We start from the raw sequence: 22,881 nt of genomic DNA on the forward strand, positions 1-22,881 counted from the left end.
GTGCAGAATTTACCTCTTTAATGTGTTACATTGTATATAGGTTTACTATTACTTATGGATTCATGTATATTATACTTGCAATGCATCATATTTTTTAAGTTTATTATGTGTTGGTATGAAAAATCTTCATGAAAGTTACTATTAATTATAATTGTCAGAGTAAAAAGTACAGCATTTCCTTCTGCAATGTAGTGCAGCATAACTAGAAAAGTGTCATAAAATGGAGATAATCAAGTACAGTCACCTCCAGACTGTACTCAAGTACAGTTCTGTCTCGACCAAATGAAGTTTGTCCACCACTGGCAATGACACATTACTGTACATCTACCCCACTTGCTCTGCACTGTAACAATGTCTGAAACCTGTGGTCTACTTAAGACATTTTTAGAGCCAAAATGTTAAATATACTTGTGCAAATAAAACACCAGAGAGTACACAGATTAATATATTACTCTGTTGTGTGGAACAAACTAACTAGAGCAATGAAGCAGGCATCTTCTGGGCCGGAAACATCACATTGTGGGCCTGGGCACCACAATGTGATGAGGTGCACCACATCACATTGTGTTGCACCTCATAAGTGCAATTGGTGAACTTTTGAGTAACATTTTTAACACAGGACCTGCTGTTATCAGTCAAAATCTGACCAAAGTGGCAGAGTATATGTGTCAAAGTTGGGATATTTACTCAAACAACTTACTGTCTCAATTACTTATTGGTTAAACTTTCCTTTCTGAGCTACATAGTGACTTTATCTTGTGTTTTTGTTTGCTTTGGCGCAGAATGTGTTGCTGAACATTTAGCACAGAGAACAAACTGTCTTAGGATAACACCAATAAAATTTATAAGCTTTCTGTTTGTGTTGTACTGACTAGTGCATGCTTACAAAAAGACACATTTCAAATTGTCACAGTCAAAAAAAAAAAAAGCATAGCAGTTTAAACTTAAATCCATCTTTTATTGACGTTTATGTTCACTGTATGGTCTGTAACATCACAATATCATACTGGGAAAATAGTACAGGAAGAAGGGAAAGGGATGGTGGAAATCCTGGGTGTCTCCTCAACCTCACTGTGACCCCCCCCCCCCCCACCGGACCTTCCCTCGGTCCTTTTAGAAGGTCATGTGTGAAGGTGAGTCGGCTAAAAGTCATACATCGCTCTCAAATGCACACCATCTTATCATAATCTCATTCTGTCATCAAAATACAGCACTTTTAGAATATCTTCGAAGCATTGGAATAAATAAAAACAAATGTGGAATTTATCATGGCCAGTAATACAAGAGAGACATCAGATGGAGGTGGCAAAGAGTACTAGGGTGCGTTATCATCCCCAAAAAAAAAAATCAGAATAAACATCAAGTTTTTCATGTCTGTCTCTTGCTGCGTAGCTATGGTCACATCAACCCGTTCAACCTGGAATAAGTAACAGGTTCAGGAGACAAATCCGCTTTGTAAAATTCTCTTTTATATTTCCTGAAATCAAAGCAACACGTCACAAGCAAATCATTCAGGAACAAACCTTAGAAAAAACCTTTAGAAAAACTATTTCAAAAAAGCCAAGAGAGCTTTTTTTTGTCATTAAATGACTAATGAGAGAGAATGTGATGCTGCAGTGCTGCTCGTATTCAGTCCATGCAGTGGAATCAGTGTGAATAATGATGAATTACATTCAGAAAAATAAATGTTTCTCCCTCCTTCCCTCCCTCAGTTCCTCTCCTAGCCCAGTGTCTGATATAGCTTAAACATTAACCTAAACTGAGAGCTGTGTTCAGTGTGGTTAAACCTTCGACAATGTTAAAAAAAAAGTCAGGAAATATTAGTTAATGTAGGAGTACACATGGGGATGATTTTATTTCAGAAGCAATATCAAATGAGATGCAGCGTAAAAAAAACATTAACCTTTGCCTGTTTTGGGGTTAAAAAATATCTTAAAACAACAACTAGCAATTAAAAGTTACTGAAAGAAAAATAATATCCCAGTATGTGTTCTACTTTTCTTTTTTTTTTTTTTTTTAAATCATCACCTTCCCTCTCTAACATTGTGTTCCACCACACTGAGCACGCTCATATTATCCCCACCCGCCCAGTACATCTCCCACTCACACACAAAATACACTCCTCCCTCAATCACATAACATGCACAACTATAGAGACCCCCACCCCTCCCCGCTCCCTCCACCACAAACAAAGAAAAAAAAAATAATAAAAATCAATCATCCCATTAAAACAATGCAACTGCAAAAAGAACTACACATTCAAGTACCTATTTGTCATATGGCACCAAGAGCTGGTGTACCACAAGAACATTAACCAGCCAGCAAACTCTTGTTAGGCCTATTCTCTTTCAATACTGCCACCTCAGAAAGCACAATGACAATGCCGTTTAATGATTGAAAAATAAAAAAAAAAGTGTATATTACAGATTTGTATATACTTGTAGCCGATTTTAAATGCATCTATGGAAAAGAATACACATGTAAAGTATGTGCATTCACTAGGTCTATGCATGTATGCGTTTCAAAAAGACTGAGAAGAAGAGGCTTTGTCTGACAAATTTTTCTCTGAAGTTTCAATCTTTTTTTTTTTTTTTTTTTTTAGTGCTTGGGTTGACAGAAATGAAATTAACTCCTGGTCAATGCAAGGAGTGGAACCAGGACTTTCCCCAGCAACCTTTCTGTGCCTTTGAGGCAAAGTTTATGAAGGTAGCTGTGGAAAAAATTTAAAAAAAGGACAATCCTCTGTCCTACAGTGTCCCTCCTTTACTTCATACAGTGAAACACCAAAAAACTTACTTCTCTCTCCCAATCTGCTGTACAAGGTATGCTGTTGTTTTCTTACCCATCTGTAATCGGACCACAGCCACAGTACTCTGAATAGCAGTACATATGAAAAAACAATACAAAAGAAATTAAAAAAAAAAAAAAAAAAAAAAAAAAAAGGTAAATGATGGAATTTTTTTCAATCAAAACATTTGTTTCTTTACACAGGATATTCGAGAGATAGAAAAGGCAAGAGCAGGATTGTGTGTGTGTGCATGTGTTGAGGAGAGTCGGGGGGGAAGGAGGAGGTCAGGTTGGAATCCCTTTACCCCAAACCCCGTCTTTGGAACGCTGCTGTGTGGGGACAGTGTGTGTGTGCAACCTTGTCTTCTGTTTTTTTTTGTTTGTTTTTTTTATTATGTCCACACACACACACAAACATACACATATGCATGTGTGCGCACATATGCACACACACACACACACATTAGGCCACAACGAATACCATGGCTGGGAATTAAGATGAAAGAAACAAATCAAAATATATATCTATATGTATATATATATATATATATATATATTTATTTATATGAATTTAATATATAATTTCTATCTTTCTATCTCTTAAACAACAGCAGGCTAAAAAGCTTATGATTCTGGCAACATCTGCCAATGCAAATGACAGCCAAGTCTGTTCTGTCTTATGAAGAGACAGAGAAAGCGAAAAGAGAGAGAGAGAGAGAGACAGAGAGGAAGAGTGATAAATCAACTGTTTGATTACATCCTTGAAGAGACGAGAGGAGAAAATGTGAGCAGGGACGAGCAGGAAGAGTCATCACAATTGAGTTTAAATGTCCATGTAATGCCTTGTCTGCCACCAGCCCATGTCTTACTTTAGTTTGGACACAGTATGGGGGGAGCCAAACTGAACTTTCAGTAATCTCATGATCATGTTCTCCTGAAGGTCTTGGAATATGAAGAACTTGGGAATTATAAATCTAGGATGAGGCTTTCTCCAGCAAGGGAAGTTGAAGTGTTGGGGGGCCCCCCGTTTGAATACCAGTAATGCCCAGAACCCCAAGCTTGCTTGAGCTCAAGGCTTCAGTCCAATCAGTGTCTTCTAAATGTCCATGAGGTTGGTTTGGTAATGGCTGGCTGGCTGACTGGTGTTGCAACGTCCTCCCTTTCCTCTTGGTTCCGAGCATGGCACCAAAGAACCTCAAAGCATCCAGAACAGGGTCTCAGTCAGTCCACGACAAAAACACCCACCGCAAAGAAAGCAAGAAAACGAGGGGCAGGAAAAACTGTGCTTGTTTGCCTCTCTTCTGGTGTATATACTGTATATGCAGCTCTGCTTTCAAGACCATTAATGCTGTTGTTCTTATTTTCCCCCATTTTGTTCTATAAAAAGAACCGATATAATCCCAATCTTCCACTTTGTGTTTTTAAAACCAGGATTTCTTCTTTCGTTGATCTCTCAATGTGGGAAAAAATAAAAATAACTCAGAGGAAATTAAAAAGGTGACTATGGATGTGATCTTGTGTGGAAAAAGTGGTCCTGTGTTTTGTTTTTTTGTTTTGTTTTGTTTTTTTGGATCAGGCAGTTGTGCTGGACAGCTACCAGTGGTACTCCAACTCAGCTCCACTCTGCAAGAGGAAAGCCACCGCCAGAGGGGGAAGAGAGAAATGAGAAAAAAAAGGGGAAGAAGAGGCAGTAGAATAAGACACAAAATAGAACGAGGGAGAGGGGGAAGACGGGATAAGAGAAAAGAAAAGTGGGAAAACAGAGAGAGAGGGAGAGAAAAAGAGGGCCGAAAGTTACCAAAACGTAGAAACAATCTTTTCACAGTCATTTTCTATGATTTTTTTTTTCCCCCCAACCTGGACTTCAAGGTCAGGTTTTCCTAGGATCAACACACACACAAAAAAAAACACATTAAAGTTAAAAAGCAGTTACAATAGCAGTGTAAGCCATGGCACACTTTCATCCTCAGTGTGTAGGTTCTGTCTGCAACAATATGCCAACAAAACAACTCCAAGACCTTTCATCTTATTGCAGGGAGTTAACACAGAGATTGCTATTATATGCTTGCGTGCAGTTGTGGAAAAAAGACCGAGTGAGACAGCGATGCATGCGTGTAGGGCCAGTGCATGCGTGTTTGTGTGCGTGAGAGAGGGACGGGCAGGAACCGGAAAGAACCATTCATCCTCACCAAACCTCGACAGCCGTGTCCGTACACACACACGTCCATACACACGCCTTAAAAACTCTAAATGGAGCTCGACATGCTAGAGAGTAGTAGATCAGAGCAGGGAGTAGAGACTGATGAAGGAGTGACAGGGGAATAGGTCGCCACTTATAAACATGCCTGTAAGACTGTGTGTGTGTGGTTGTATGTATGTGTGTAGGTGAGGGGTGGGAAGAAGGGCGGGGGGGGGGAGGGGTGTAACAGTTATATATGTGATCACTTACCAAATGAAACAGGAGGGCTGCGTTAATCAGAGGGTGAACACACAGTTAGACAAATCTATACATCCCTTATCAATGTGTGTGTGAGTGTGTGCAGGTGTGTACTTTACCACACACCCTTTGCTAACAGAATTTTGAGCTGTGACAAGTTAAATCATTCTACTGTTTGCGCTATGACTAAAATATAGTTTCTTATATTTAAAAAAAAAAGAGAAAACACTTGGTGCACCTGATTTTTGTTTGCATTTTTCTTCCCTAAGCTAGATTTAATATAAAGGTTGAAGCCTCTGGGGACGTTAAAGTTAAAGATGCCATCTGTAAAATGTTATTTTCAACATATGATCATAATATATCAGAGGTTTGTTGTCTCTTAACTCCCCACAACCTACTCCAGTGTGCTTTGCACGTAGATTAATTTCAATAATATCTAAGTGAACATTGGTGCAGCATTAGCTACGTAAGGTAATGATTTTTGTCAATGCAATACAGACACATTGTCACTAATAATGTTATGTTGCCAATATTTTTTACATCTAATGGTACTTATTGTATCATGTTCATGCTTTAACTTTCTCAAGCAATGAATTGCATACTGTAGATAACACTTTAAGTATGAGTCATGCTAACTTCCCTTTTTACTGCTTGCTCAAGCAGTGTAGCAACACCTCACCTAAGTCAGTTTGCATTCGGTGCAGACGTTAGTGTTTGACAGCACAAGAGGTACTAAAGTTGAGAAGCTAAATTAAACAGTAACGACTGTAACAGTTACCCAACAAGTAGTAAGCTTGAAATTTCTAATTCCAATATAAATTTTCTACACAACACTGACAGTTTTGGATGAGAGAACGTGTTTACCGTGGTTGTAGTTCCTCAAGACCAAAATTTTACTGGTGGCACCTTTAACTGAACAAAGTCTGTTTAAAAAAAATGAGCAAGTGCTTTTAACTGCTATCATATTACGTCACTTACAGTCCTCAATTCAAAAATCAAAAAAAAAAAATCTATAAATCTTAACAAATATTGACATTAAATGTGCTTTCAGATAGTGAGCGACATCACTGTTCTGTATATTGAGTGGGTGGCAACAGGACCGCAACTCCGCTGCCAAGCCAACCGACTGCCATCAATCATGCAAACAACCAGCACCCATCTCTGCAGGTTGATGTTATCAACCTACTCTAATCTCATCACGTAGCCAAATAGAGTGGCTTGTAGCTTAAAATAGAGGGAAAGTTTGGCAACATGACATGATAAATATAGCATGTTTGGTACAGACTGGATAACCAAACTTTGAGGGAGATGTTGCTCTAAGATTTGCTGATATGTTTGTTCACTGCTGGTGAAGAGGTTTATAATTCTGGAGACTGTAAATATAAGCTACTGTATCATTCCCATCGCCGTGGTTGGTAAGACGGCAGGCTGTGACGGCAAGTTTTTAAAAAGATGACAGCAGCGAACAGCCATGTGTGTTTTAAGAGCATTAACGACCCCCTTTCTCCTTGCTGCTGCCGCCAACCTCATTAACACAGCTGCTATCATATTTACATTGAAAACAATAGAGGCGGCAGTGACGGTGACTGTCCGCTCACTGTCTGAAAGTAACTTAAGTCTAACGAGTTAGTGCTTTCGTTATAAAAAAACTCTTTTAGCAGAGAGATGGATAATATTCTTCTTGTTGCATCTATGTGTTGGTGTTTGTGTGTTTAAGGAAAAAAATCACAGTAACTCTCAGCCCTTGAAGACAAACCAAGACAACACTAGCTCACCTCCAGCATGAGCTACTAAACAAGAGACGTCACACACACACAAACTCACACACACACACATTCCTTGTAAGAGTCAGGCCCCAGCAGACACATACTGTATGCACACAGACACACAAGGACACACCAGACGCAACAGCCTTTAAACAAGTGGACAGACCTTTATAAAAGAAACTGCAATGCTAGCAATGCTTAAACTGACAGAGTGGCATCTCAGCGTGCCGTTCCCTCACAGACACATCTGATTCATCCGATCCAACACATACACATAAACACACACACTTATGTAACACCCATCCACTGCAAAGACAGAAAGTAACAGGACCACAAAAGACCACAGAAGGCCTGTGTTCAAGCCGTTAAGTCAGAGACGGCATGTTTTTAACAGAGCTTGGTGGTGAATCGTGTTTTGCAGAACTCAAGCGGGCAAGATCACATTCTTAAGCCCAACTTGCTGGAATAGGATGCCAACACTTTTTCTGGATAGACTCTGTAGTACCGTGCATTTTGGCCTATGTTCACATCAACTAAATAAAGAACTAGGCCTTTATTGAAGATATTCAGTGTGTGTGGGGGATGTAAGGGTGTGTGTCCAAACTTGTGTTTCCCATATTTCTAACAACACAGTACAAAGCTCAAGGATGCAGAGCCACATCACACTTCGAGTAGGAGTCATCCTAAAAAAGGGCAATTATATTGTTTGGAATTATACTGTGAATTGCTGTGGTGTCTAATAAACACAGAAAGGGTTAACTTGAGTCCTCTGGGATAGATTTGTGTCAGGACAGAGAAAAACAGGGAGGAAAACAAACTGATGTACATGGAGTGCCCCACTTAGAGATATTTCAGCAAAGCCATTTGAGGAGAATGCTTTTACCTGCAGTCACTGGATTTGGCAAGAGAGGAAAAATGTTTTCAGCCCCACTAGTATGACTTTTTGACATGTCATGCCTGCATAAGGTCATGCGCCATGCACAGAAAAAAAACAAAAAAAAAACAGGTGTTTATCATAATGGGAGGGTGTGATGGGCTCAAAACAATCTCTGCATTCCTTCTCAATACTTCATCAGCAATGGTTCTGCTTTGAAACTAAAGACAATAAATTCACCATGAGCAGCATGGTCCACCAGATGGGATGAATCACACTAGAATAAAAGGATTTCAGAGACCACTGAAACCCATATGTGAAGGATAAACTTAATAAATAAGACAGCTGATGTCCCAGATGTGTCGTGTAGCCTCGAGACTTAAACAGACGATTTGTGTGAACATTTTTGTTAATGGTCAAAGAAAGACAAAGCTTATACTTCATGAAGAGACTCATCAAATACATAGATACTCACCCCATCTTCTTCCCTGTATGGGTTCAGACGGTTGTATACTGCTTCAATAACACTGCGTCTGCAGAAGAACAACACGGATGCAAAAATCAATCAATACCAACCGTCCATCCGAAGTAACATAAGAGGGCGTCTGCTGAAAAACAAGGTACAGTGAGGTGGAGCTGTGAAAACTGAAAAATCCTCTTGCTGTGATTATAATAGATAGGTATGCCTGAGGACAACAAATATTCACATTTTGATTGAACAAAATCTCACTGTAAAATGTACATTTTTTACACTTTGCTAACTGGTTAGTCCACTTTGAAGGATGAAAAACTTTGGGTGATGCTGACCTCCTACTTCTTTAGTTTAAAGGTTTGGGAAGTAGGCTTGTTTGCCATCTCCTCTAATGCTCACTAATTAACACATTTAACGACTTTCAAAACTGTCAGATCGCTGTACTGTTCACACTCCACAACTTCCTGTCTTGTAATCAGGAATCTTGAGGTCATTGTGGTTTGCACGCGACATGACTGATCGGCGACAGATTACAAGATCTTTCACCAGGAGGAATTCCTGACGAGTCTGTCTGGTCTGCAAACTACATTTTTTTCATGTATGTGTTTTACATACAAGAACTGATGCAGGAAATGACATGATACCGTGCGCAAGACAGGATTTCTTTCTTCCAAAAATGGCAAAAATGGATGTCTGCAAGAAACGAGCAGCTCAAGTTGTTTGTGCGCTGATTTGCGAGTACCAAGCATACGCCAATTTGCCTCTGATGTGGGGATTTTGTCGGCAATCTCTAAAAAATGTCAGCAAGTGGAAAAATCAGGGCTACAATCGTGTAGAGTGAACTCAGCATTATATCTCATTTGTTTAATTCATAAAGAAATTCAAGATTCAAGATGTAAAAATGTAACAATGCCAAGTTGTTTTTTTACGGGGAGTTGTGTGCTTTGACTATTTATTGAGGCGCAGTGACTTCCTGCTGGTTGACTGTGATGACAAGACTGCAGGAAGTCTTCTCATCTTAAGGCTGATTTATGGTAGGTCGCTTGACACTTTTGATAAGTGTCGCTTAACAGAAATGACGTATTTTCAACAGAAAAAAAGTGTCACTCGACATTTTCCTTTCATGTTGCGCATCTGGAGAATTTTGTTATGTCACGGACACCATAATATTAACTCGTGCAATGTGATTGGGTAGTTTTACTAATGTCACCATGGAGATTGTAGTTTTCACTGAACTTCCTTACTGATATTTTGGTCTGTAACTTTAGATAACTTGTAATGTCCTTGTTTAATTAGTACTGGTCGGGATGATATAATGCTAATGTAACTAAACAAGCCAGCTGGAGAATAGCGTCTGGTTACCATGGAGACGACTGAAACGTTTTGCCAGTGTCGAGCGACCCACCATAAATCAGCCTTTACTCTTGGCAAGAAAAATAATTAGCCTATTTCACAAACGTCAAACTATTCATTTACATAAGAATTTAATCACGAATTTTGGATTTTTATAAAAAATATGACTTTGTTATTGCTATAATAAACCAGAGTTTAACAAGTAAGTTTTAAAGCAACAGTCAGATATAACACCTCACTATTCCATCATAATCGTGCCTTTGCGTAGCACAGCCCCACCAATTACGCAATAGTGTAAAAATTAGCGCACTCCAAGAAAACGTATGGGGTGAGACAGTGAAATAGGGAGGTCTAATAGTGGAAAATACATTTGGCTATAAGCACACTGTAGATAACCAGCAAAATTTTGTTTTTTTATTAATGAAAATTTAATGCAGATTCTGTTCTGGCCAGTTGGTGGTATTTTGAAGTCACTGGTCAGCAGGGTCAAATTAGGTTTTGTCAATGTTCCTTGCACTTTAATATTTTCATACCAGATGTTTATCATCAGAATATAATGTAAAACTCCTGTGATGAGATAACGCCAAGTATCCCTTTGAGGGCGTCGGTCCTTACTTGCTGGCGAGGCCTCCCCCTGGTGGCAGCGTGGGCATGCCGCTGTCGGTGGACAAGTTCCTCATCACTGTAACAAGGTCTGGAAACCCGTCCTCCCCTGGCCGAGACAGCATCTCTACAATAACACCAGACATGTTGTTACACAAGTCAGTATTAACCACTGGTGACAGCCAAGAACAGCTGGGGGAAGATAGGAGAGGGAGAGGCGAACAGAACAGAGGAGAGAAGACCAAAAATGTGACAAATGAGGAGAAAGGATGTGAAGATGGAAACAGTACAAGTGGACGTGCAGAAATGAGTATGTGTGTGTGTGTGTGTGTGAGACAGAGCAAGGGAGAGAGATGGTGACAGAAAAAGGCCTGCAACTGAGTTGAGAGTGGCTTGTGGCCAGTTCAATGTTCAGCCAAAGCATTCCTCTCCCTTTCTCTTCTTCTCTCTTTTGATTCCCTCCTTCTTTCTATCTACCAGTATTAGATGGTCCCAGAAGCCAAATGTTTACTCTGCTTCAACCAAACAAGTAACTGTACATTTCCCTAAAATTTAAAATGATTTCAACCCATTCTGGGCAGCCAATCAATCCATTCAGCAAACATTTATTCGCAGTATTTTTGTTTCTCTGAAACAGCCAAGCAGCCTTGGTTGTACACTCACTAATGGCAACCAGGGAAGAGAGCTGACATAACCGACAAAGACTAGAAAAACTTCACTGTGTTCACCAAAGGGTCTCATGCATCCTGAGAAAACAATTGGGATGAAACAAGTAGCAAAAGAACAGAAAGAAAGAAAGAAAGACAGGAGGGGAACAGGGAAGCCATCCAGAGAAGACATGGAATGTTTGAACGAGGGAGAGAAAGATGCATGTAGGGAGGGGAAAGGGAGGAGAGGAGCGAACAGGGAATAAAGCGAGGAGATGCTTGCTGAAATGGAAAAGGAGGTCATGATGGTGTCATTCTTCTGCTGTGAGCCGGATCTAACTTGGCTGGAGGTTAGACAATAGAGAGTGGCAGGGTCAGTCGGTGGAGGAAACATAGACAGATATGATACATGATTTCAGGAGAGGAGAAACTGTGTCTCTGCAGGAGTTTAGAAAATGACTTTTCACTATTGGACAACCACACCTTTTTTTTTGAAACACCAGTGTGGATGGTTCTCAGTGTGGTTTAAGATCCTAAAATTGTTTGTTTAGATTATAAATTGAACAGTGTGTGTAAGGCAACAGAATGTACAGTAATGAGTGTTTCAAGTAAATTTCTCATAGCTTACCATATAACATTAACTGATATGCTCCGTTAATGGCAAATTTTCAAGAAGCTATTTATATTCTTCCTAAAATCTGAATTTGGAGACATGCAACATTACTGTTTGTCACATGCAAAAAATGTATCATAGATAATTAATTATTAAGGAAACTTTGATCGTACACCAGAGCCGTTTTAAGGAGAAACCAAATCAAGATTGCAAAAATGAATAACATTTTTAATATTCAACAATCAATGTGATTATGTTTGCACATGAAAAGTTATTGTCCTGCATCCATTCTCACCTTCCACTCGAGACTCCAGGTATTTGTTGAGCTCAGCGTCTTTCCTCACAGCTTCCTCTGACACTTTGGGAGCGTTGGGCAAACACACTAACACAACACTCATGTTATCCCGACTCCCCTACGATGGACGGGAGGAAAGAAGGATGAAGAAAGAGCAGGTAAGAGGAGTTACTGTGTAGTGTTAAGTAATGGAATAGTCTGCACTGTTGAGTAGGCCAAGAGGGAGTGTTGATACTGACTGATTTCACTATTGGAACATTCATAATTTCAATTTTATATATTATCTTTCCATGTGAAACTTGTCACTGCTATAGATTTTGATAAAATATAGATTTTGGATCACTTTACTTTTTGGCATTTTTACTTTATGATGTTCTAAAACTGCCAAACCAATTTCTTTCTTTCTCACGAGTCATATTTAGTCAATGAAGCTGTAAAAACTAGTTCAGCTGACCAAATACAACTCTTTTGAACTTTATGCATGCATAATATTCACACAATGGCTTTCTTGATGACATAATAATTTAACAAGTCAGTTGGAGCAAAACAGGAGGGCTAGGTTCTTGGAGGGCTAGATTCTGTCACATTCCACACATTTGATGTCTATAAATCATTACCGGTTAAGAAAATTGATAACAAGGCCTATCACACTCAGCAAAAACACACTTAAAGTCATGCTGAACCACAAATTTGTACCCACCTTGTGCAGGCAGGTGTCCACTACTTCATTGCAGACTCTTTCCAGGTCATCAGACACCTCCAGCCTTGATTTCACAAACTCGCACAGCTCCTCATTGGACATGACATCCCAGATACCATCACATGCCAGGATCACAAACTGATCCTGCTCAGGGGCCCGAACCATCTCAAACACTTCTGGTTCAGGGCTAACCAGCTGCTCAGTGGGGCCTTTGCCATCGACACACTTATAATCGTAGTCCCCCAAGGCCCGCGATACAGCCAGTGACCCGTTCACCCTCTGGATCATCACTGAGCCGCCAGCGTTATGGATGCGCTCTCTCTCACGTGGGTTGCAAGGCTTGTGGTCAAGTGTGGAGAAGCACACGTGTGAATTTCGGTACAGAACGGCTCGAGAATCCCCACAGTTAATGAAAAAGAAATGATCGGGTGACAGGAGGATTCCCACTGCTGTGGATCCACTGCGATCCATGCCATTTCGCAGGTCAGAGAAGCTGCGCATGTGTTCATCGATCCTCAGGAAGCCTGTCCGGATCCCGGCTTTCACAGCCTCCACCGGAGGAGGAATCTGTGCTGGGGTGTCACTGGCCGTGCTGTCTGAACCAGCCTGGGAGCCTTGCATCCCTCCGGCCCCTAAGCTAGCACCGATTATGTGTTCAAGAAGATGCTTAGAGCAGTAGTTGGCAACCCTAGAGCCGGCGTGACCATCATAGACAGCAAAAAAGGACCAGTCAGTCATACCAGGAGCAGGAAGTCCCAACACAGCTGTGTGAGCATCCTCCATCTCCACCCGCCAGCCCTGCATGGAGCTCAGCCCATAGCGGAGGCCTTTCCCCTCACCGTGTGAGTTATGTTTCTCTGTCTTGGGCTTGTCCAGGAACGCACCCATGGCTCTGCCCTAGAGAGACCCACTGCTACCTGTGAGAGAGAAAGAAAGAGAGACAGGAGAAAAGAAAAGAAAACCAGACAGTGAAATTGAATTGAAAGGCAGGCTTTATGTTGATACAACACCAGATTTTCCTAACACATAAACACTATATACTTATCAATGCTGTTTTGGCAGTTAGTTAAGAAACTACTACTTCAAGTAAAGCAAAAAAAAAGCTACATTTCTGCCAAAGTTTGTATTACTTTATCTTTGTTGCTTTCAAGATGTTCCTAAAACTCATCATTGTCCACAATTTGTTTGCAGGTGTGACTAGGTTTCCTATTTCTATTGGATATCGCATTGTGGTGATGATTGACCTTTCTTACAGTGGACATTAAGACACAGGTGAAACTAATCATGACTTCATTCCATTTACAGTAGATGTACCAGTGCCAGCGCCCTGGTATTGTGCATGTTGGCTCAACTGCATGGCTTACTGGCACACCTAAATTCAAAGTTAACTCCAGACTTTCCAGTCCTACTATGAGTGTCTTCACCTGAAAAAGGCTCATGTTGTAACAAATAACCAATTATAGCAACCATTATATTGTAAGGAGCGGCAAGAGATAAAATTACATGGAATGGAAGTACTGGTCCTCAAATAGAAAAGAGGATGTTTGAGAGGAAAGGTTAAATGATTCAGAAAATTAAAATATAAACGAAAAAAAAAAAAGTTAAAAAAAAACCCCATAGTGACCTATATAGAGGCAGTTACAAGTAATAATAATAATAATAATAATAATAATAATAATAATAGCAGTATATGCAAACAAAGTCTCTTGACCAACATCACTAAATGAAGACATAATGCCCTGTCTGCAGCCATCTGAACCCTGGTCAGTTCTGCTTTCTCAAAAGTTTAGCCTTTTAACGTTTACAACTCTTTCAATTCTCAGCATATATGTTCATGTTGCTGTGTGGGTTAAAAGGCTCGCTCTTCAAATCGGAAAGGTTTTCACAATTTAGTGGGTGAACATTAAAACACCAAGAAAAATATAAAACATTTGTTTTTTTCTCAAACATCCATCAGACGGCGGGACAGCTAAGGGGGGCGTGTCCCACGGGCTGTCATCCCCCTGCCCGACTCTACTCCGCAGACTCTGGCTCCAAATGATGTCACACAAGCAAGATGGCGGCTACCACAAACAAGATATTTTGGCTTCACTTTTGCATAAAAAAGGTTGGAAGTGGAGACGTATCGTCCATGTTTATACAGTCTACAGCTTCCACTCACCATGGTCGTGGTTATGCCTTCTCAGCCAACTAAAACAGATTACAGATCTCAGCTGAATCTCAGAGTCTGAAAATGTGACGCCTGCAAACTGTCTCACAGAGATTTTAAGAGACTTGGACTGCTGGAGCTTTTAAGCATGTGTGTGTTTCTTACTGTTTACTTGACAGACCTGAAGTTATAATTCAACCAAACGGTGATCATTACTCTTCATATCCAAAAATAGCTCAGCCACTTTGGTTTATGCATAAAGAGACTGAGGAACAGGCTTAAAAGCTTCTTTGGCGTGCCAGAACTGGCTGCTAAGAGCATTAACAAACTCCACGGAGTGATGGAGAGGATGTGTTATCTGTCCATAACTGCACCTGCATTAGCTAAATGAACAGCAGCATCAAGCCGTTTGATAGAAGGGAGAAATGCGGTATCCGGCCTATGTTAATTGGTTACGTAATGTGAAAACATCAAGTTATACAGTCTTATTGATTGTCACACTACTTAATGGCCTCTCAGCCAAGGAAATAGCACTTTGGACTTGTTTCTGAAATTATCTATAAATGCAAGTTATAAATAAGTTGTAGGCATACTCAAGGTTCCGGTCACTTAATGTACAAATGGTTAAGGCTGAGGTTAAAAATTTTAAATATGGCTTTATATTCATAATCAAAAATCAAAGAGTAACTTAATATCAGGCTGTAAAGCAGGATTTCACTGCCCTCTCTAGTTTAAGGTTTCAAGCCCCTGATGCTGGGTGTGGTCAAAATTAAATTCAGGCTGCCAGACAGAGCAGCTTTGACCGCAACTTGCATTTCAACTTTTGCGTGTAAGTACATTAGTGTGCATTGGTCTGTGAGCACTGTAAAATCACTTGTGAGTAGTTCTGTGGCTTAACGGATCCCGTGTGAAACTGTGAGAGGTCTGAGGCTTTTCCTGTTGTGCTACTGATGTGCTGCTTTTGCTACATAGCTTGTGTGGACAAAGTTCAAGACTCAAGTCACATATTTATGACTTCACACCTGATTTTATGACATGACTTGGGGAAAGAGGACTTGAAAGTACTTAAAAAAGTACTAAGAAGTTGATCATTGAATGTACATTTTATGTTAGCTACCAATAGTACATGTATGAAACACAAAGCTTTTACCTTCAGTAGCTAATGGTTTTAGCTGGCTTGAATTAATGTGTATGCACACAAACAAAGCCAACAACAACAGATAAGCCAGCAAAGTTGTTTATCGAGAACATATTCAAGGTCTGCAGCTCAGTAAGAGACAGAAAAAATACAGCATATAGGCCTAACTTTATTATATAACAGGCTAAAAACTACACATGCAAGCTACACTTATGTTACACATCTTTTTATCATTATGAAGCTACTGCAGACTGTTTTGTCAAATTAAAAACAGGAGAGTTGAACTGGAAGTTGCTTCAGGTTGATTCAGTTAAAGGTGTCAAACACAAATACTTCACCCAAAATAACACGCTTAACAGTCTGTTTAGGTGGGAACCAAAACAACTTACTTAATAACATACAGTGTCAATTAGAAAATCTATCCAAATATTATCCTCTAAACACAGAGGTCAGGGCAACAGATCATACCCTAGACTAAATCATTAAATCGTTTTTGTTTACTCCTAGGAAAGAGTGGATGATCAGTACTTCTAGGAAAGAGCAGATGATCAGTACTTCTAGGAAAGAGTGGATGATCAGTACCTAAGTGGCTTATGTGATGTCCACTCTCTGAATTCATTACATTGAGATAGAGCAGGTGCGTTATTTTGCATATCTGCAGCGACACACAAACAGGCACACTTGTCCACTGATCACATATCAAAGGCCTGGGAAGCCTTCTGGTCCAAACCTCTTGAATTATCACCTTGACAACAAATGCATTCACACACACACACACACACACACACATTCAACTTCTTATTGAGCATCAAAGCCATGTGCAAAATCACCGAACCAAATCACTTGCTCTTTCACTTGCTTTTGTGCAGCAATGGCATATACACATAAAGCAAGGATATCACTGTCATTTTAACGCCCATAATATCACGTACGCAACTGTAACCACAACCTCAAGACACAGCTACAACAATTTGAACCATAACCTGTTACTCTTACACAAAGCAGCATACATGCAGCATACAATAGCCAGCATACATAACTTAAGGCTCAGTTCATACCAAAGATTCACGACGAGACAAAACCGTTTTAGGATAGATAGATTAGGGAACAGTTGCAGCGGTGTGAAGTGGCCCGTCTCAGCTCGACTGAAGCCAGCTGATGGCGTCGCCTGCATCTCAGCTTGTCAAGTCGTCAGTGGCTGGTTTTAGAGCGGAAGGTACGTCACTTGTTTCAACAGCCAAACAGCTCATAGCGAAGTCGGCTGGTCAAGTCAGCAAACTGTCAGCTGATCGAAATGGCAGAAGTTTAGACAGTTTTTTTTTCATGTTTTCACCATTTCATCAATACTAGAAATGCAATTATAGCAAGTGACTCACTATCACTATCCTCATTCATATTTTAAGACGCTATAACTTATATCCAGCTACAAAACAAAGCCTGAAAAGCCGTCAGTTAGAATAGAAGTACAGAGAGTCGTTGCTATGGAGACGATACACCATTACCTCTAGTCACATTGGTGTAAACTGGCAGGTTTTGCAGACCGGCGCTTTACAAGTAGCTGCAAGTTTCAACTTGTCTCATTGTGAATCTCTGGTGTGAACTGGGCTTAGAGTGATGTAAGCGCTGAGAACTCTGAGGAGTGATGTCACCCAGAGTCTGATGTCTCCATGGCTACGCAGCTTGGAGTGGTAGCTGAGTGGTTGCCATAGAAACAGAAGCAGTAAATGCTTGCAGTAGCAGTGTGCGACAAGAACTGCACAGCCATGCCACAGTGCTGTATGTGTTACAATTGTGAGGCCGTCGACGGAGTGCACGTGGATTTCAGAGTTCGCTCTCAGCAAAAAGTTGTAAAACTGACCTCACTCTTGTTTTCTCGTGCCGCACAACTGTCTCTCTCACGTCTTTCACGGCACACATGGCAAGATGAAGTGATGAAGTGAAAGGCTGATGCTGTTTGTGTCAAAGTTGAAAACAGGCTGACAGACAAGGGCCCAGAACACCCACAGGTCTCAGACTTCAGATAAGCAGGGTAGTTTTAACAAGCTAACTCGATTTATCAGTCAGCTGCTGATGGGATCCATGCAGGGCCAGATTAAGCCGGTCAAACACAGACCACAGACTATGCACAGCAGTGAACTTCCACCAACATAATAGCTCTCTCTCCCTTGACTATTGTTTGGTGACATGAAGAGTAAAGTATGTGATATGATAGCTTACATCTACATTTCAGATGACAGCATCACCGTACAGTTATATTTGGTAGAGAAAACAACAGATGACGGAAATGAACAACGGACTGTTTTTGTGCACAATAAATTAACACAATATGTCCAGAATACAATGACTCAACAAGATACCTTGTGAACAGGCTAGTGAGAAACATAGCATTGTGGTGTGGTAGGGGGCTGGTAGAGCATTACAGATAGAGAAACTGCTGAGCAAAATTCTCAGTAATCACCGCATGAACGATTTGCATGTGGTTCCTAAAAGAAAATTTATAGAGACAGAAGGGGATATTGGCAGATAAAGGCCAGAAAATTTTTTGTCTGTCACTATTTAATTAGCCTATCTCATGCCATTAGCCATTTAGTTGAAACCAGCCATCATTTAGCAGAAGCCCCACTGCTTCATTTTTTAAGTATAGTTGAAACAGTAGTCAAACTGGCAGGTTCATTTTGGGGTACAGTAGTGAGTACAGCTGATATGAAATGTACCAGCACTGTGTCCTAAACAGTGAATCATTATACCCCATGTAGTGGACTATCACTTTTATCCCATGATGCAATGTGAAAAGTATTGTACAATTAATGGTCACTAACTCTAAAGCTAACTATCATCATGCAATGTGACAGAAGCCAGACTGCCGCATGAAAGGAATAACCAACGTAGTGTCTGAAATTGCATTTTTTTTCTCTCCGACACATTATAAGTTCCTCTCTAGCAGCTCAGGTAGAAGTCCCCTTGGCCAGTGTCAACCTTCTTTAATCAGGGGAAAACACTTTTTATTCTGAAGTGCAGGGTTTTCCCATAATACTGTCTGTAATTCTCAGATTTATATCCTCAAACAATACATGGAAAGGTTTAACACAAAAACACACCCATGCAGGGTTCAGGACATAACACAGACATCTCAATTAAGAAAAAAAAAACAAAACAATGTAGTCCACTGACAATGAGGAACGCTTCCCCGCTACATTCAGTGTTTGATTCACACCCCATTCATAACATGGATGTATTCAGAAAAACTAGATACAGCGAGCCAGAATGGTACCCCTTTCATTCTTATGAAAGTTGCTCAATAAGCGTCCCGTGATCCTGCACAACCACTGCGCCAAAATCGCTTCATAGCCCAGAGCTGTTCCTGGGGGCTTGATTCATGACCCATGAGGCTGAAAACTTGCTTCAATGTGCTAAAAAACAAATTAGAAATATTGCTGCACTCTTAAGTCTATGTTTAATAGTGCAGCAATACAGCAGTATCTTTATTTGGGGGGTTTTGGGGTTTTTTTGGTATTTTTGTACGGGTTTTTTTTGTATTTTTGTCCATGTTTTGACTCACTTCCAAAGTACACTTTACATCTCTGGTTAAGAAAGCCAATACTGAGAACATGGGGTAAATTTTAAAATAATCAATTTCTACTAATGTGTTTATATTGCCCTTTAGCCAGGGAATCATCTTTCTGCTGATTAAATATCCATTAGCCATGTCCACATTTGAAAGAGTAAAAAACTCAAGGTATGTGGAACAGTTGGTGTAATGATAAAGACTGGAACTAAAATGGAATCAGTCGTTAACCCTAAATGAGGCTCTCTAACGTTTTTTACAAATTGAAGAGGTGGAACAAACAGGCCAGGGATATCTTAGATCCCCCCTCTTTGATGATTTGATGATGCATCATTGAAGTCGCATCAGAAGCAGTCAATTTCCCAGAACAAATGCTCTCTGAACAGACAGCTTCAGTCATCTTCAATGCAGTGGCGTCAGGACTGATGGGGCCGTTACTTGACCAGACTGGAGTCTATCAGACTATAGCAAGAAAGAGGAAGGAAGTAAATGGGTCAGGTTCTAGTGAACTGTGCGTGGGTTCTCGGCAACAAGAAGAGCATGTGTACTTATACGTGCTGACATTCTTTCAATTTCAACAGTAAGATGGGATAAAGAGAGAGGCAGAGGGATGATGAAATGTTATTGCATGGGTTTACTATGTAATAACTCATTTAAAAGAAATATAATTTCTTGTAGGGTACACCATGTTTGCATGTTAACACAGACAAATAAATTTTAACCAGATGATTCAGTGACTCTGCTTAAGTCTTGCCTACAATTACTGTATTTTACACTGATAGTCACATTTGAAGTGAAGATGCGTGCTTGTCTTAATCACAAATGTCCTTATTGTAAGAGAATGGTCAACACAATCTTAATCAGACCATGGAAACTTGATTAATACTACGAAAGTTCAAGTTAACACCTTGGTCATGCATATTCCTGATTTGGAAAATCAGCATAAGCAGGGAGTGTTTACGCTGGTGTAACAGATTAATGTAGATCTGCATCTCCTACCTGTGCGTTGGGGTTCGTGTGTGTGTGTATGTATTCAGCATAGCTATGTAGGTGTGTGCGTGTCAAAACTTTTCCCAACTGACTAAGATATAAGCTGTGTCAACTGAAACTCTCTGGTAAACAGTTTTTAAATGCATAAGATGTGATACTATTATGATTTGATGAGTGTATCTTGTTCTATGCCATATCCGTTCCATTCTGTGTAAATCCTGTCAACGTTTGAGACTGCTTACCACAGTTTTTAATTAAATTACATTTGGAGGGATTGCGCTACCGTTAGAGTGCTGAGTTAGTTGCCAAGCTAGCTTAACAACCCTGCTGTATTTGCGGTCTTTCCATGTTAATTTCATTTACTTCTTTCTGTCAAGGGAACCAGGCAAACACAGACAAACACATAACAAGCTGATGTTTTTGTTACATTTGTATATATTCTACCAGGTATGGAGATGTTTTTCTATGTTTAATTCATAATGGTCTAGCTATACGAGTTCTCTAGCTGGTGTGGTTGGACTTCATTGTTTCCAATAGCTACACGAGATTCTTTAACTGTAACTTGGCAAAAAACAAACTTTTTCCAAATGACAAAGAAGGGAGCCAAGCAGACACACAACCAGCTGATGTTTCTGTTACATCTGTATATTTTCTACCAGGGAGATCATGACTAAAGACCTGAGACCTAATGCTGCCTCTTAATTGAAAACATCAAGAACACAACGCAGATCACCATAGGCGAAACCCAGCCAGCTACACTGGCTAATTCTAAAATACTGAAAATAAACCCAGTCTTTTTCTGTTCAGTCATATACACACAATTCTTTTATCTCCCCCTTTTGTCACTTTCAAAACTTGCCAGTTAACACTGTATCTGAGCTTACATCTGTGTGTGAAGTGATTCAGTCAACAGACATGACCAAAAGTATATAGGTAAAAACCCTTTGAACATGCCCATAGGCTCGCAGTAGTCGTAAGCTATAACAGCATGGCTAGTGCTGGATTTCACATCAAGGTGCCAACACAAACATGCCAATGATGATGCTGCCATTTCTGGAACACACTGTTACACAAACATGCTGGCAGCCACACAGCCACACACACCAACAACCCAATAAAACTACCCACAACAAGGCAATAAAAGCATGTTACTTCTAGGAGTTGTGTTTCACGGGGACAGGATGGGAATACAAAATATAGAAGAGCCTTAGTTTTAGTATGTAGATTGAAGGTAAATAATGGAATATTACTTTCATATTTACATCATTGGGGTAATGGTTGGCATCAAAATATGTCCTCTTGTCCTTTTAGGGAAAATATATACTCACCTTCTCTGTGCACCTGTTGCAAATATTCATTTGGTGTAATAAAATACTCCACACATCCCAATCACTTTAAATGAGGGATATGTTCATACACACCATAATTAGCGTAATAATCACTCTCATAAAATCAAAAACAGGGACGCCTTCAGTTACAATATGAAAGATGGGGGCATGTTACATCACAATGACATAAGCTACATGTTTTACCAAATGTTACGCATAAACAAAACAACTGCTATGCCACCCACTAGTTAAACCATTCAATTCAATCAATTATAGATTAATGTTACAGAATAATAAGCAAATTATAAGATAACAACAATAACTTCACAATCACTTCACAAAAAAATGGGACCCCGGCATGATAACCACCTGCAGGACCAATAAATATCACCATCATCATCAATACCACGATACATAAAATTATACTTTGATCGTTTTTATCCATAATTAACGTTAGCTCCGTGTCAGATGTCCCCTAACTGAAATCGAGGCCACTTTTATGTTGCTATCTAACTAGCTAACGTTATAACGTTAGTTGTCAAAAGCAATGTTAGTACGAACCAGACGTTACTTACTTTGTAGGAAAGGCAACTATCTCTATCAGTCCTCCTTCTTCTTCTTCTTGTGGCTTCAGCGGTAGGTATGTTTTAAGTACCCAGGCTTGTTGTGATAGGGTTCAGCTCTCGTTAACGTTAACGTTAGCCACTTTCGTTTTTCGGCCCCTGCTTGTTAGCTAGCATTGATTAAGCTAGCCAGCATTTTCACACGATCAGTTCTCCTTTCAGCATGTCTCTGCATCGGAATAAGGCTTTGATATACATGTTTGGCACTGTAAGCCCAGGTAGCACTAAATAAATAATCGCTGACTGTCGGTTGATGAGGAAAAAACACTAGTTTCGGCGAGATATATCTATGATTTGTACACCTACCTCATTTCGGCTAAAGCTAAGTTAAATGTATGAGGCTGATGACGTTGTTTTTCAACCTCCAGTTTGGGGGAGAGGCTACCCTGTTGCTCTGTTCTCTGATTGGACAAACGCTGATTCGATTATGAGATATGATTGGTCAAATGATGAGTCAGTCAAATCCCTCTTCTGTCACACTGTAAACAGAAGAAATGAAGTTGTTTGACTGCTCTTATACTGTGTGTGTGTGTGTGTGTAT

The 22,881-nt window shown here is 40.1% G+C and overlaps 1 protein-coding gene across 1 annotated transcript; it reads right to left on the bottom strand.

Moving 5' to 3' along the window:
- Positions 1–937: 937 nt before the first annotated feature.
- ppm1ba (protein phosphatase, Mg2+/Mn2+ dependent, 1Ba) lies at positions 938–22,693 on the bottom strand. Its single transcript, XM_042433442.1, has 6 exons — positions 22,293–22,693; positions 12,548–13,464; positions 11,848–11,965; positions 10,305–10,419; positions 8,340–8,397; positions 938–4,410 (listed from the first exon to the last, which is right to left on the bottom strand). The coding sequence occupies exons 2-6, from the start codon at positions 13,433–13,435 to the stop codon at positions 4,381–4,383; spliced, it is 1,209 nt and encodes a 402-aa protein (XP_042289376.1). The 5' UTR covers positions 13,436–13,464; positions 22,293–22,693; the 3' UTR covers positions 938–4,380.
- Between the last annotated feature and the right edge of the window lie 188 nt (positions 22,694–22,881).

The sequence above is a fragment of the Thunnus maccoyii genome, chromosome 14, assembly GCF_910596095.1.
Source record: "Thunnus maccoyii chromosome 14, fThuMac1.1, whole genome shotgun sequence".
NCBI classification, from domain to species: Eukaryota; Metazoa; Chordata; class Actinopteri; order Scombriformes; family Scombridae; genus Thunnus; species Thunnus maccoyii.

What these genes read in the sequence shown, in the direction of transcription:
- ppm1ba (XM_042433442.1), bottom strand. Translation starts at nt 13,435, where the DNA reads ATGGGTGCGTTCCTGGACAAGCCCAAGACAGAGAAACATAACTCACAC. An exon ending in CCTGGAGTCTCGAGTGGAAG is followed by an intron (nt 10,420 to 11,847) that starts GTGAGAATGGAT and finishes GTGTTATTGTAG; the next exon opens with AGATGCTGTCTCGGCCAGGG. An exon ending in GGGGGAGGCCTCGCCAGCAA is followed by an intron (nt 8,398 to 10,304) that starts GTAAGGACCGAC and finishes GTTCTTCTGCAG; the next exon opens with ACGCAGTGTTATTGAAGCAG.